The sequence below is a fragment of the Ranitomeya variabilis genome, chromosome 4 (assembly GCF_051348905.1).
Source record: "Ranitomeya variabilis isolate aRanVar5 chromosome 4, aRanVar5.hap1, whole genome shotgun sequence".
NCBI lineage: Eukaryota > Metazoa > Chordata > Amphibia > Anura > Dendrobatidae > Ranitomeya > Ranitomeya variabilis.
In genome coordinates this window covers 22,930,469-22,946,459 of record NC_135235.1, presented here as the reverse complement: position 1 = coordinate 22,946,459, position 15,991 = coordinate 22,930,469, and the positions used below count along the sequence as shown (strand labels likewise).

At 42.3% G+C, this 15,991-nt stretch overlaps 2 protein-coding genes across 2 annotated transcripts in view; both read right to left on the bottom strand.

The window, feature by feature from the left end:
- The window catches only part of LOC143769485 (uncharacterized), a 52,461-nt gene extending 37,158 nt beyond the window's left edge, over positions 1 to 15,303 (bottom strand). The window contains exon 1 of the mRNA XM_077258103.1: positions 15,242 to 15,303. The gene's annotated coding sequence lies outside the window, so the exon portion shown is untranslated. The remainder of the gene's footprint in view (positions 1 to 15,241) is intronic.
- LOC143769489 (uncharacterized) lies at positions 819 to 15,320 on the bottom strand. Its single transcript, XM_077258111.1, has 7 exons — positions 15,246 to 15,320; positions 8,368 to 8,496; positions 4,240 to 4,419; positions 4,033 to 4,156; positions 3,885 to 3,949; positions 3,382 to 3,499; positions 819 to 1,925 (listed from the first exon to the last, which is right to left on the bottom strand). Exons 2-7 carry the CDS (start codon positions 8,443 to 8,445, stop codon positions 922 to 924), a joined length of 1,569 nt encoding a protein of 522 aa, XP_077114226.1. The 5' UTR covers positions 8,446 to 8,496; positions 15,246 to 15,320; the 3' UTR covers positions 819 to 921.
- Positions 15,321 to 15,991: the final 671 nt, after the last annotated feature.

The window sequence follows — 15,991 nt, the reverse complement described above, 5'->3', positions numbered from 1 at the left end:
GAAAAAAGCGCTGGAGAGTTCTGAAGTGACCAGCAATAAGTCCGGATCTAACTCCCATTGAACACCTGTTGAGAGAACTTAAAATTGCAGTCTCAAATATGAGACCTGGAGCAGTTTGCAGAAGATCCAAAATTCCAGTTGAGATAATGGTTAATTTTATACCTTTTTTACTAGGTTCGGTAATGTGTAGAGTTGATGCAAATCTATTAACACGATCTGGTCCATTTGCCTCGACAGTAATATGTGGAGTCGTGAGTCATTTCTATTACGTAATGTCACCTGCTGCTTTTCTTTTGATTAGTTTGCATGGTATCATGCAGCAATAATGATGTCACATCAGAGTGGCTAATCAAAAGAAGGGTCACGGATGCCTTCAGGTAAGAGGTGGTTCTCATGGCTCCTGTCCAGCTATCAGAGATTGCTGTCATGGCCGATAGACCGAATCATACAAATCGATTATAGTGATGGGAAATTGAACCAGGGAATTAGTTTGATTGCCCTATGAGGAAAGTAAAGGAGAATTTTTACAATAACATGGGGCAATTGGGATTTGCGTTATGAGGTATCCCCAGGATAAATGTTAGGTTATAGGTGCAACTTGATGAACTTCTGTTTTTGTAACGAGGTAGTCATGGGCAAGAGTCGGTTCCTTGGCACCATGGCACACTACAGACATGGAGGGACTCTTGAGTCACGGGATGTGTGTGGTGATTATCCTAACGTCCATTCCAAAATACTACATTCAAAATGCCCATGCTCTATAAGTCCTCAAGCTATAATGCAATATAAAAAATAAATAAAAGAAGATAAGCCCAAATACATTGTAATAATGTACATTTTAATAATCATAAATGTTTTAATAAAACCTTTTCTAATGATTTTTGTATAATTAGTCAGTAAAATATATATAAAAGAAAACTGCTACTTCCCTTTGTGACTTTTTTGATGCTTAAGAAGAATTGATTTCCGTGAAAAACATCTCTCACATTCTGAACATGAAAATGGCTTCTCCCCTGTATGACTTCTCTGATGTGTAGTAAGATGCGATTTCTGGAAAAAATATTTCCCACATTCGGAACACGGATATGGCTTTTCTCCTGTGTGACTTCTCTTATGTATAGAAAAATGTGCTTTTTGGCTAAAATATTTTCCACATTCTAAACATGAATAAAGCTTTCCGTCTTTGTGACTTCTTTCGTGCTTAATACGATCTGACTGTTGTGCAAAACATTTTCCGCATACTGTGCATGAGTATGGTTTCTCCCCAGTGTGAGTTCTTTGATGTATACGAAGATCTGATTTATGCATAAAGCATTTTGAACATTCAAAACATGAATATGGCTTTTCCCCTTTGTGACTTCTCTCATGTTTACCTAGATTTGATTGATCTGCAAAACGTTTCCCACATTCTGCACATGTATATGGCTTCACTCCTGTGTGAATTCTCTGGTGTCTAACAAGATTTGATTTGTGGTTAAAACATTTATCACATTCAGAACATGAATACGGCTTCTCTCCTGTGTGACTTCTTTGATGTGTAACAAGATGTGATTTCTGATAAAAACATTTCTGACATTCTGAACATGAATACGGCTTCTCCCTTGCATGACTTCTTTCATGTCTCACAAGATCAGACATTTGGTGAAACCATTTCCCACATTCTGAACATATAAATAACTTTTCTCTTTTGTGAAGTCTTTGTTGAGCCACACCGCCTCTGTGAATTTCATTTTCCTTAACAGTTTGTGATAAATGAGAAGATAGGACCTGGTTAAATGAATCAGATGGTATATTTTTGTTGTGTGTAGCGGAGTCAAAATCTGGAAAAACAACATGTTCTTCATGTGCATATTGTGTAATACCAGAATCCTCTTCCTTAAAATCTAAAGTTATCAGATGTTTCTCCAAGCTTCTAGATAAGTCATCTGCCGAAAATAAAAATGAATATTACTGGCTTTGGATAACATAACCATGTACTTTCTACTTCACATATTGACGCAATTCCATTCTCCAAAACTAGCATGTGTCACTTTATATGAAAAAAAGAATGCTCTCAGTGGGAAAAGCAATTCAATACATTTCATCCCACAACAAACTTGACATTGGACCACTCAAAAATAGAAATCAACTTTCTAGATACCACCATAAAAATTCAAAATGGTTCAATCCAGTAATCGGATTGTATTGGAAACCAATTGACCATCCCATATACCTCAGATGGGACAGCTTCCACCCAAAAGACATTAAAAAGTCCATAGTCTACAGCCAAGCCCTTAGATGTTTGGGCCCCCGTTCAAGTGAATGGGGTCCAGGTTCGGGTCTGCGTACTGTTCTGGTACCCAAATGTTTTGTAACTGTTTGGCCGAACCCGACCATCCAGGTGTCCGCCCATCTATAATTATGAGTCTCCTAAGGCTACTTTCACACTAGCGTTAACTGCAATCCGTCACAATGCGGAAAAAACGCATCCTGCAAAAGTGCTTGCAGGATGCGTTTTTTCCCCATAGACTAACATTAAGCGACGTATTGCGACGGATTGACACACGTCGCAACCGTCGTGCGACGGTTGCGTCGTGCTGTGGCGGACCGTCGGCACAAAAAAACGCTACATGTAACATTTTTTGCCGCCGACGGTCCGCTTTTTCCGACCGCTCATGCGCGGCCAGAACTCCGCCCCCACTTCCCCGCACCTCACAATGGTGCAGCGGATGCGCTGGAAAAATGCATCCGCTGCCCCCATTGTGCGGCGCAGAGAACGCTAGCGTCGGTAACCTCGGCCCGACGCGAAGCCCGACGCTAGTGTGAAAATAGCCTTACTCTGACATGCCAGGCTTGGCTTGTCACTCTCCAGAAGGAGAAACGATTCCAACTTATTCCCCAGTCCATAGTTTCCCACCTAGGCAAATCAGATCTCACACTTTATACTGATGAGGGGAAACATCCAGAAACATGATGTCTGCAATGGGGAGATACAGGTTTGGCTTTTATCCTAAGTCATATTGCAAGGCTCGTTAAAGAGTTGATATTGACTTTTAGGATCTCTGCTTACAATAGGTGGCACTAGAATTCTAGTCCTGTTCCTCTCTGAAGAGGCAAATTTGCATATTTAATTTTCTAGGGGACGATGCTTGGTTTATAAGTCTCTTCCCTCTGACATGCCAGGCTTGGCTGGTCACTCTTCACAAGGAGAGACATTACCCCTTAGACCTCACCTTTTATTGTAAAATTGAAGGTTATAAAATTATTAACAAGCACTATAGCAATATGGAGTCAATTTAATCACTAAAACTGTAAAACAAGTTACCTTGAAAAAACTAAACACAATATTGTTGCAGCCAGTGGATAAGTAGAATGTGAATCTAACCTGTGGCCATTACTTACCCAAGCAGTTATCTGTAGGAATCTCCTCTTTACACTCCTCATCACCCCACAAATCGATCTCTTCTATTTTTATTTTTAGAATTGGACTATGGTCCAGATCTTCTTCCTCATCAGAAAACTATGGTAGAAATATTGTAAAAGTCAAAAGATAATTGATTACTATGTTGTTTTTTTTAATAACCACAGTTCAGAAGTTTTGAGGGCCTACGTTGCTCTATATTTTTGTAATTGCGTTCTTTCTCTTGGTCACAAATCTTGTCATAAGAATAAGATTATTTGATTGATTTTTAGCTAACGTGTAAATTTTCTATGTATTCTTAATCCCTGTGCTTGACATTTGTTGTCAGAAGTATGGAAGGATAGTTTTGGTGGTTCGAGACTCAACCATTGTATTTCATGGCAATTTCAGAGATATTATCGTTTGTTGTGAAATAGTTGTAAGTGTGGGAATCTTGTTGGATAAAACAAGACTGAACACAAAATCCGTCTCCGTCTTCATCTACCTGATGATCCAGAGGAAGAAGAGGACTGGGACATCTCTCTGGAGTTGTTCTCTTAGCGGATAAAACTGTAGGAAACACATACATGGACTGCATTAATTCTTCACATACAGATAATTATAAGCCATGTGTATTTAGTCCTGTCTATTACCTGGTGATATTCGGGGCTGGTGAACCTCCATCATCACGTCTTTGTAATGATCCTTGTGTCCTTCTAGATACTCCCACTCCTCCATGGAGAAGTAGACGGTGACGTCCTGACATCTTATAGGAACCTGCCACATACAATGATACCGTCATCCCCCCGATCCCTTCATAGCGTTACTGTATAATGTCCCAGCATTCCCAGCAGTGTCACCTCTCCAGTCAGCAGCTCAATCATCTTGTAGGTGAGTTCTAGGATCTTCTGGTCATCGATGTCCTCAAGTATCTGAGGGTGCAGTGGAGACCCCGGGATTGGACTCATGGTTCCTCCCCATCCTTCACACACAGGGGCCTGCCAATGATCGCTAGAGTTCTTCTTCACTACTGTGTAATCCTGTGTATGTAGACATTAATAATATCACTACAGAAATTTCCAGGATCTCTCATCATTTCAGTCATATCCAACTGTATTATTAGAAATGAGCAAATCTTTTGCAATTCAGATTTGTCGGCATTGCCAGATTCTGCCAGGTCATTCGATTTGTGGAGACTCAAAATTACTCCAAGGCATCCAAATTGCCCTAAAAAGATGTGTATAACTCTAAAGGACTCCTAGGACTGTATCCAGCCACATTCAGTCTCTTTAACACAAACAGAGCCTTAGTAATGTCACAGTGACCTCAGCATATCTGGCTCTGGGTAAACGGATCGTAACCATTCTTCACTATTGTGCTGGCACACACTATACAGTCATGGCTGAAAGTTTGTTCACCCTTGAAATTGTTCCAGAAAATGAAGTATTTCTCCCAGAAATTATTGCAATTAAACATGTTTATTTCCATTGTGTGTATTGGAACAACACTAAAAACAGAGAAAAAAAGGACATCATTTCACACAAAACCCCAAAAATGAGCTGGACAAAATTGTTGGCACCCTCAACTTAATATTTGGTTGCACACCCTTTGGAATAAAGAACTGCTATCAATTGCTTACCTAAAGCCATTAACACTTCAGAACTCTCCAGCACTTTGTTTCCATCCATTTCTGGGAGCTTTTTCAAGTAAATTTGGGGACATTGTCCTGCTGGAAGACCCATGACCTAGGACGCAACCCAGGTTTCTTACACTGAGCACTACATTGCCATCCAAAATCCTTTGCTAATCTTCAGATGTCATGATGACTTGCACACAGTCAAGGCACCAGTGCCAGAGGCATAAAAAAATCTCTGACCCGCCAGCATATTTACTGTAGGTACTGTGTTCTTTTAAGGCCTCATTCCATTTGCAGGAAATAGTAGAATGATGTACTTTACCAAAAAGCTCTCTCTTGGTCTCATCTGTCCACGAGACGCTTTCCTAGAAGGACTTTGGCTTACTCATGTACATTTTGGCAAACTGCTCTCTAGCTTTTTTATGCCTCTGTGTTAGCAGTGGGGTCCTCCTGGGTCTACTGCCTTAGCTTTTTATTTCATTCACATGTGGACAGTTAGTTCACCCTGACACTGATGCACCCTGAGCCTGCAGGACAGCTTGATTTTCTTTGGAACTTGATTGGGGCTGCTTATCCATCATCCAAACTATCTTGCCTTGCAAACTTTCAGCAATTTTCAAGAAATCTGGAGATGGACGTGTAACCTTGAAATTGTTGACATTTTTCAACTATTTTGGTTCTCAAATCTTCAGACAGTTCTCTCTCTTCTCTTTCTGCTCTCTATGCTCAATGAGGTACACACAGACACACAATACAAAGATTGAGTCAAGCTCTCCTTCTCTTTTTATCTGGTTTCATATTGCCCACACTTATTACTTGCCACAGGTGAGTTTCAACGAGTATCTCATGCTTGAAACAAAAGTTGTTTACCCATAATTTGGAAACGTGACACAAATTTTGTCTGGCTCATATTTGGGGTTTAGTGTGAAATTATGTCCAATTCACCTTTTTTTCTCCTTTTTTTGTGTAGTTCCAATACACACAAAGGAAATAAACATGTGCATAACAAAGCGTGTAATTACAATAATTTTCATGGAGAAATACTTAATTTTCTTGAACAATTTCAAGGGTGACAACACTTTTGGCCATGACAGTTTATTCAGGGTTTCATGACTCTCTTTTTTTGTTCACTCTTTTGCTATCTCTATGGCTAAGCTGTGATTTCCTCTCTCTATCCAGATTCATTATAAAATGGCTACAGCATTTCCATTGTCTGCTTCACACTGGCTATGACAGTCCCTCCTGATAAGCTAGGCTATTTTATGTGATGGCTGTACAGTATTATTGGGTAGCCCACGCAGCCGTGCCTGAGGTCAGGTAAGCTATATATGGCTGACGCAAAATTTAGCAAAGTGTAAAATTGTGGCAGCCATCCATTTTTGGCCATTTACATGAAGCAAATCACATATTGTTCGAATTCAGAGGGTTAATCTAATAATTGCATAAAATTGCTCATTTATAGTTATTACTAACTAGATGGTGGCCCGATTCTAACGCATCAGGTATTCTAGAATATGTATGTATGTATGTATGTATATAGCAGCCACATATTATAGCACTGCCCACGTAACACAGACAACCACATAGTATATAGCACAGCCACGTAGTATATAGGAGCCACGTAGTGTATAGCAGCCACGTAGTATATAATACAGCCCACGTAGTATATAGCACAGCCACGTAGTATATAGCACAGCCACGTAATATATAGCACAGCCACGTAGTATATAACACAGCCCACATAGTATATAGCACAGCCACGTAGTATATAGCACAGCCACGTAGTATATAGCACAGCCACGTAGTATATAGCACAGCCACGTAGTATATAGCAGCCACGTAGTATGTAACACAGCCACGTAGTATATAACACAGCCATGTAGTATATAACACAACCCACGTAATATATAGCAGCCACGTAGTATATAACACAGCTATGTAGTATATAGGAGCCACATAGTATATAGGACAGCCATGTAGTATATATAGTATATAACACAGCCCACGCAGTACATAGCACAGCCCATGCAGTATATAACACAGCCCACGTAACACAGACAGCCACATAGTATATAGCACAGCCATGTAGTATATAGCATAGTCACGTAGTATATAGCAGCCACTTAGTATATAGCAGCCACTTAGTATATAACACTGCCCACGTAGTATATAGCACAGCAGCATAGTATATAACACAGCCCACGTAATATATAGCACAGGCCATGAAGTATATAACACAGTCACGTAGTATATAACAGCCCACGCAGTATATAACACTGCCCACGTAGTATATAACACTGCCCACGTAGTATATAACACAGCCCACATAATATATAGCACAGCCCACGTAGTATATAACACTGCCCACGTAGTATATAACACAGCCCATGCATATATAACACTGCCCACATAGTATATAACACTGCCCACGTAGTATATAGTGGCCACGCAGTATATAGCACAGCCATGTAGTATATAGCAGCCACATAGTATATAGCATCCACGTAGTATATAACACAGCCACATAGTATATAACACAGCCATGTAGTACATAGCACAGCCACGTAGTATATAACACAGCCCACGCAGTACATAACACAGCCCACGCAGTATATAACACAGCCCACGTAACACAGACAGCCACGTAGTATATAGCACAGCCATGTAGTATATAGCATAGCCACGTAGTATATAGCAGCCACTTAGTATATAACACTGCCCATGTAGTATATAGCACAGCTGCGTAGTATATAACACAGCCCACGTAATATATAGCACAGCCCACGTAATATATAACACAGCCCACGTAGTATATAACACAGCCCACAAAGTATATAACACAGGCACGTAGTATATAACACAGGCCACGCAGTATATAACACTGCCCACGTAGTATATAACACTGCCCACGTAGTATATAACACTGCCGACGTAGTATATAACACAGCCCATGCAGTATATGACACTGCCCACGCAGTATATAACACTGCCCACGCAGTATATAGCACAGCCCACGTAGTATATAACACTGCCCACGTAGTATATAACACTGCCCATGAAGTATATAACACAGCCCACATAGTATATAACACTGCCCATGTAGTATATAACACAGCCCACGCATATATAACACTGCCCGCGTAGTATATAACACAGCCCACATAGTATATAACACTGCCCACCTAGTATATAGCACAGCCGCGTAGTATATAACACCGCCAGCTGGCTGCGACCAATCAGTGACTTGGGATTTCCGTGACAGACAGACAGACAGAAAGACGGAAGTGACCCTTAGACAATTATATAGTAGAAGATGATAATGATGTGAGAAATTCTGATGATGCCACATTACCTCTCCAGTTAGCCGAAAGAGGATCTCTAGAGTGAGTTGTAATATCCTCTCTGCTATCTTGTCTCGGTCCTTATCCATCCCTGATGGATCAGTCAGGAAAATGACGTTATATAGACTATATCAGTCAAGCTGTGTGAAAAAGATGAGCACATGTAAAATCGTACAAAAACCCACAAAATAACAGAGACAATATGGAGAAGCTTCTAAATTGATGGTATAGTAATGACATATTGCTAGGTACATGTATATAAGGCTTCCACAGTCTAGTGTTTCACTGGTTGGGCCCAGTCCTTTTGTCTGCCCTTATTCACACTGAGGTCAACATTGACACATGGTAAGGTTTTAATATTAGACAGTGTAGGGCTGTCCCTATTAGAGTTACCTTGACGAGGTGGGCTGGCTTTTGTGCTTTTTTTTTATCAAAACAGTATTACTAAAAACTCTGTGTTATTTCAATTCACTTTTGCTTTTTTACTTAGTGATATCAGGGTTTTTGCTTACTTTTTTTCTCTTGTAGGTTTTAATGTTTTGTGGCCAATGTGAACATGCGTTTAACCTCTGCATGTGTACCAACTCAAGTTAAGCTCAATTTATTTTTTTTTTTGCATGTATGGTGGGGGTCTGATGTCTGGGGCGACCCACGATCCTTTGAATGAAGGAGTCACAGCACTAAGTCTACGTTCACATTTGCGGTCTGCGCCGCAGCGTCGGGCGCCGCAGCGTCGCCGCATGCGTCATGCGCCCCTATATTTAACATGGGGGCGCATGGACATGCGTCGCACTTGCGTTTTGCGCCGCATGCGTCACTGCGGCGCACGCGTCCGGGCGCAGAGGACGCAGCAAGTTGCATTTTTGCTGCGTCCAAAATCAATCAAAAAAAGGACGCATGCGGCGCAAAACGCAGCGTTGTGCATGCGTTTTGCTGCGTTTTTGTTTGCGTTGTGCGTTGCGGCGCCGACGCTGCGGCGCACAACGCAAATGTGAACGTAGCCTAATTCAGTCATGTGTTTCCCCTTCACTGTTTATCCCTTCCCAGCAGTGCTCTTTGTCATTGATGGCTTATCATTTATACAGTATATATATATATTTATTTATTTATTTATTTATAATCCACGCCATCAATGCACATGCCTTGCCAGTTATCAGATACCCTGCTGGCATAGTGTGCTGGCCAAAAGAAGAGATGGAAGCTGCAGATGTGAAGCGCCTCACAATGCATGGAGGTCTCCACCCTAAGGGTATGTTTCCACGTTCAGGAAACGCTGCGTGTCTGAAGCTGCGTAGAGCCGCAGCGTCAAACATGCAGCGTCCAGATGTTACAGCATAGTGGAGGGGATTTCATGAAATCCCGTCTCCACTATGCATTAAAAGACGCATGCAGCACACCCGCGGAAAGGGACATGCGGCGCGTCTTTTCAGAATGCAGCATGTCCTTACAATGCTGAAACAACGCATGAAAAACGCAGGTGACCTGCTAGTGACCTCAGGTGCAGATTTGGTCAGGATTTTACCTGCATAAAATCCTGACCAAATCCTGATGCAATCCTGAACGTGGACACATACCCTAAAAGTCTAACATCCAAAGATTGTATACCAACAGAAAGGAGGGTAGTTGAGTCTTGATAAGCATCCAAGCCACCATCACGGATGAAACAAGGAGTATGAAGAAATACATCAGAAAAATGTCACCAAAAGATGAGATGCTGAGAGAAAGCCTAAGGGAGCAACAACAGATCTGGAAGGAAGAACAGGAACATGAAGCGCCATGGCAAGGCAAGCCACTGCATGGGACGTACCATCGACAGATAATGAAGGTGGCTGACATGGAAAAATCCTACCAATGGCTGGAGAAATTTAGCATAACATATAAAAAGAACCAGCTATGTACATGCAGCGCCCCAGAGTCCTGGTCGTTGCAGTACTGTGGCTCCGCCGCTAAGGGGGGCTATGGTACGTCTGATGGCACTGAAGGAGTTCATCTGACCAGGTATCACAGACACCAATACATTTCACAGTCGGGCCTCCAGGGGGAGCTAAGGGTTCTATTTATTAGGCCACTCCTCACAGTCTGGTAAAACTGGGGGTTAGATAGGAAGTTAGACAGAAGCTGACTGGGTTGGAACCAGGCAACATCCTGTGGCAGAGGGTGTTGTAGGGGAAGATTCAGAGGGGTCCCTGTCAGGGGTGGGATCCTGACAGAGGCCTAGCAACCAGAGAGAACGTTACGGGACCGCGCCTGCACGATATAGCGGCGGTACCCCAAGAAAGGATAAGAAGCGAAGTTTATTGTGCTGAGTGAGAAACGAGATCAACGCAACAAGGAGAATACCAGTAGGAGTCGTGCTGTAAGACGAGGCAACATCCTATTGAGGCGCATAACCGGTGGCCGGAATGCCGAGGAAGTATAGAGCTCCAGGCCAAACTTCAAACCTACGGCAGGACAGTCAGTTAGAGGCGGGCTGTCTCACCCAGACCCAGGAAGACACAGGGGGGTAACAACAGGAGTGGGGCGACGCTAGAGTCCCGGAAGAGCTCCGAGCCTCCCCGTCATACGGGTGCGTCCTAACCGTAAGATCAGGGGGACGTAGAGGGAGAACATCAGAATCGAGTTGTGAGGGAACACGAGAAACAGACACAACAGTTGTGGGTACTATCCCGTAAGCACAGCAGGGGAGGACCACAACACACAAGCGCAGGAAGGTAGGCACAGATTCCCACCTGCAAAGGGAACTACCCATAGTGTGTTAGGAAGCGAGATTTATTCTCGCGAAACACGCGTCGGGGAGAGAGGTCGTTTCCTGGACTGATCCTAACACACTATGGGTAATTAACCGTTTACTTTACTATCTTCATGGGCAGCTCTTGCTCACATGTGTGGCATTTTTTAGTTGGCTGAAACCAATTGAATCGTTATAAGGAGGATATTCCTTCCTCTTTTTAGCACATGCATAATTAGGAGTTCCTTTTGTTTCATGTCCACAATTATAGCCACTTGTAAGTAAAAATTGCTTTTTGCTGCCCATTCTAGTCCATGATAACGACTTCTTTGCGTTGATAACATCAGGATCACACTATTATTCCTTTCTATTCTTTCATGTAAATATATAATCTATATATAATCTATATGATATAAGTAATGAAATCCTTCTGTCTGTTGATGTTTTTTACTTAATAAACGATATTTTTATATGAAAAACTCTAGTTTCTCCTATATTTAAACAATGGCTGGAGAAAGCGTGACTCCGAGACCCTAATCATAGCGGCAAAAGAGCAAGCACTAAGTACCTGATCCACAGAAGCAGGAATCTACCACACAAAACAAGGGGATTTGGATGTTTTGCCCCCAGCAGTTCGCCCACAGCAGTTCACCCTCAGCAGTTCGCCCTCGGGTACATTTTGTCCCCGCACATTTCATCCCCGGCATTTGGCCCCCAGGATGTTTTGCACCAGCACATTTCACCCCCGCACATTTTGCCCCCAGCAGAATGGCCAGAAGACATTCAACCTCACTGCCCCGGCATTCATCAGGCTTCATGGATCAGTGATCCAGGAAAGATGAAAAGACAGCCTTGGTTCACAGAGTGCAGTCTAGCGGTTCCCAGTGACGTCTTCTCCTGCTTCTGGCTGTCTTTTCATCTTGCCTGGATCACTGATCCATGAAGCATGATGAATGCCGTGGCAGTGAGGCCAAATGTCTCCTGGCTGCTCACTGACATGACTTCACTCCTGCCCCATTCATCAGTCAATCCAGGGGGCAGGATGCCTCTCCTGTCACCAAGACACTATTGCGCATGCGCAGTGCCCCGATGAAATCAGGCAGAAGAACAGGAAGCTGGGAAGAGGGAGAGGACTCGTGGTGGCCTCCGGATCCAGCATGGCGATCGATTACCAGCCCACACAGCCAAGAGAAGATCAGGCAAAGATGAGCAGAAGACCTCCGGGGCCGAACTGCTGGGGGTAAAATGGGCGAACTGCTGGGGGCGAAATGTGTGGGGGTGAAATGTGCGGGTGTGAAACATCCTGGGGGCCAAATGCTGGGGACAAAATGCGGGGCAAAATGTACCCGGGGGCGAACTGCTGGGGGCGAAACATCCTATAACCCAAGACAAGACCCAAGGTGCAGACTATGCAAAGAAACCTCAGAAACCATCCAACACATAGTGGCAGGATGCAAAATGCAAGCAGGAACAGCATATACCAAATGCCACAACCAAGTAGCGGGAATTGTATGCAGGAACATCTACACAGCATATGGTCTAAGTCCCCCTAAGTCCAGGTGGAAGATCCCAGAGAAAGTGGTGGAGAATGAAAGGGCTAAAATCCTGTGGGACTTCAAGATCCAGACAGATAAGCAGTTGTTGGTTAACCAACCAGACATTGTGATAGTAGACAAGGATCAGAAGACAGCAATGATAATAGATGTGGCAGTGCCAAATGACAGCAACATCAGAAAGACGGAATATGAGAAGTTGGAGAAATACCAGGGCCTCAAAGGAGAACTGGAGAAGATGTGGAAGGTGAAGGCCACAGTGATTCCAGTGGTGATAGGAGCATCCCCAGATCAACACCTGGTCATCTAATGGTTAGACGAAGACCTAGAGAGGCGTACAAGCCTGAGTGTCTTGCATCCACTGTGAAATTTGGTGGAGGATCGGTGATGATCTGGGGATGCTTCAGCAAGGCTGGAATTGGGTAGATTGTTGTTGCGATGGACATATGAATCAAGCCACATACAAGGTTATCCTGGAAAAACAGTTGATTCCTTCTGCTCAAGCAATGTTCCCCAACTCTGAGTACTGCTTTTTCCAACAGGACAATGCGCCATGCCACACAGCTAGGTCAATCAATGTGTGGATGAAGGACCACCACATCAAATCCCTGTCATGGCCAGCCCAATCTCCAGACCTGAACCCCACTGAAAACCTCTGGAATGTAATCAAGAGGATGATGGATAGTCACAAGCCATCAAACAAAGAAGAACTGCTGATTATTGTACCAGGAGTGGCATAAGGTCACCCAAAAGCAATGTGAAAGACTGGTGGAAAGCATGCCAAGACGCAGGAAAGCTGGGATTAAAAATCATGGTTATTCCACAAAATATTGATTTCTGATCTCTTCCTGAGATAAAACATTAGTATTGTTGTTTCTAAATGATTATGAACTTGTTGTTTTTTTTTGCATTATTTGAGGTCTGCAAGCAATGCCTTTTTTTTGTTATTTTGACCACTTCTCATTTTCAGAAAATAAATACAAAATTCATAGCATGGAACTTCGGAGACATGTTGTCAGAAGTTAATAGAATAAAAGAACAATTTACATTTTACTCAAAAATATACCTATAAAGAGAAAAATCAGACAAACTGAACATTTTGCAGTGGTCTCTTAATTTTGCCTGAGCTGTATATATATGTATCCAGTATATAAATATATATAAAAAGTGTAATTATATATATATATATATATATATATATATATATATATATATATATATATATATATATAAATCATCGATGCAATTGTTACAATCTATATGGTATCATGCGGTAAACAACCTAAAAGCCCTATGGGGACCGAACAATTACAGAAAGAAGGAAAATTCTAGCTCTTTGATTGCAGCAACACAAATGCGTTGTTATTGTGTGCAGACATAGTAAAAAATAAAAAAATCTCTACATATTTATCGATACAATGGTACAGAGCAATAAAATGGTGAGTGGTGTAAATTTAAAAGACAAAAATAATAGAGGAATTGTTATATTTTTTCCTAATTGCCCCATCAAAAATAGTAAATGAAAAGGTAATCACTAGGCTATATGTACCCCAAAATTGTGCTATGCAAAAATAGAGCATAAAGAAGGGACAATGGACGTGCGCAGATGAGGAACAGGACGGCCATGCTATGGGTCTGTATTAAAACTCGTGTACGCTATTCTTTGTGCTTGGATATATTGTTACCATATAGTCAATTAGTGATGAGCGAGCGTGCTTGGATAAGGTGTTAACTGAGCATGCTCTTGTGCTAACCAAGGGTCTTCAGTGTGCTCGAAAAGTATGTTTGAGTCCCTGCCGCTGCATATCTCACGTCTGTTCGACAGCCACAACACATGTAGGGATTGTCTAACAAACAGGCAATCCCGGCATGTGTTGTGACTGTCGAACAGCTGCAAGACAAGCCGATGCGGGAACATATTATTCGAGACACTCGGATAACACTCGAGCATGCTCAGATAACACCTTATCCGGGAACGTTCGCTCATCACTAATGTTTATCTGTTTTTATTTGCTACTTATATATATCGGCTTCCATAATTAGCTGTGGTCTCGATTGTCATTTATAGCCTCGCTCACCATTATGGCGTATTATACCGTTTCCATGATTAGTAGCTTCTTTTTCAGGGTGTTTCCCTGCATCACCATTATAATTTGCCCGCAGTCATACACACACATTGTTACTTCATGCCTCGCTCTCTCTATGGTGTTTATTCCTTGCCGCTCTTTTTAAAGTATATTGTATGTAATAAAATATATTTTGAGTTTTTCCTACTTTTCTTTTGGATCAGGGAGTTTTGGAATTTTTTGTAGCTGGCATACCTCGAAAAAAATAATAATAATGAATAAATCTTTGGTGGGCGCGGGGGGATTTTTTTCTGTATTTCTTTCTGAGATAAGTAATATAAAAATATAACACATACAGCAAAAATAATAATAAACACAATTGCGCCTTCATACAGTTACAATGGCAGAAAAGTAAAAACGATTCATGTTCTGAGAATATCGCAATAGAAAAAAAAATTGGAACGCGATCTTTGTTATTAAAGGCCAGAATGGTCCGCTCCTGAAGGGGTTAATGGTCCCGGTAAAGGTGAGTCTCCACTTACCTCCGCTACCTGCAGAGCCGCACACTGGATATATGGCCGTTCTGTGCTTACAGGACCTGCGGTGATGTCACAGTCATGTGATCAGTCACATGTGGGAGGAGTCAGGCGGTCACGTAACCAGAAGGCTCAGTGTTAGTCGGTTGTCATGGTGCTGGATGAGCTGATGTTTGGAGTGTGGATGGAGCAGAGCCGTATGTGTGTGATGTTTGTATGCTGAGCTGTGTGCGCACGTAGAGAACAACCCTGTACAGTCACGGCCAAAAGTTTTGAGACTGACACAAATTTTGGTTTTCACATTTTTCCATTTTTTTTCACTGTTTTTCACTCTTTTAGTCGGATGTTTCTTTGGTTACTGATGGACAATTATAAATATTTCAGAAGTTTTTACACTTATTGACAAGTCTTTAAAGTTTCTGTGATGCCTCAATATTCCAAGTGCTGCCCCCTATCCTCCAGACTTCTGCCCTTCCACCGGCAGCTGGGTAACAGCTTCTGGGCAGATCCGGACTGATGGCCACCCATTCTTGTCTCATCAGGGCTCAGTGGTTATCACAATTTCTGGGTTTTATTGGTCACTTTTTGAGAATTGACCTCATGTTCTCACTGGGACTGAGATCTGGGGAGTTTCCTGATCATGGACCCAAAGTGTCAATGTTTTGTTCCCCGAGCCATTTAGTTCTCACTTTTGCCTTGTGACACGGCCTCCATCATGGGGGAAAATGCAACATGACCACATTGATCTGAAT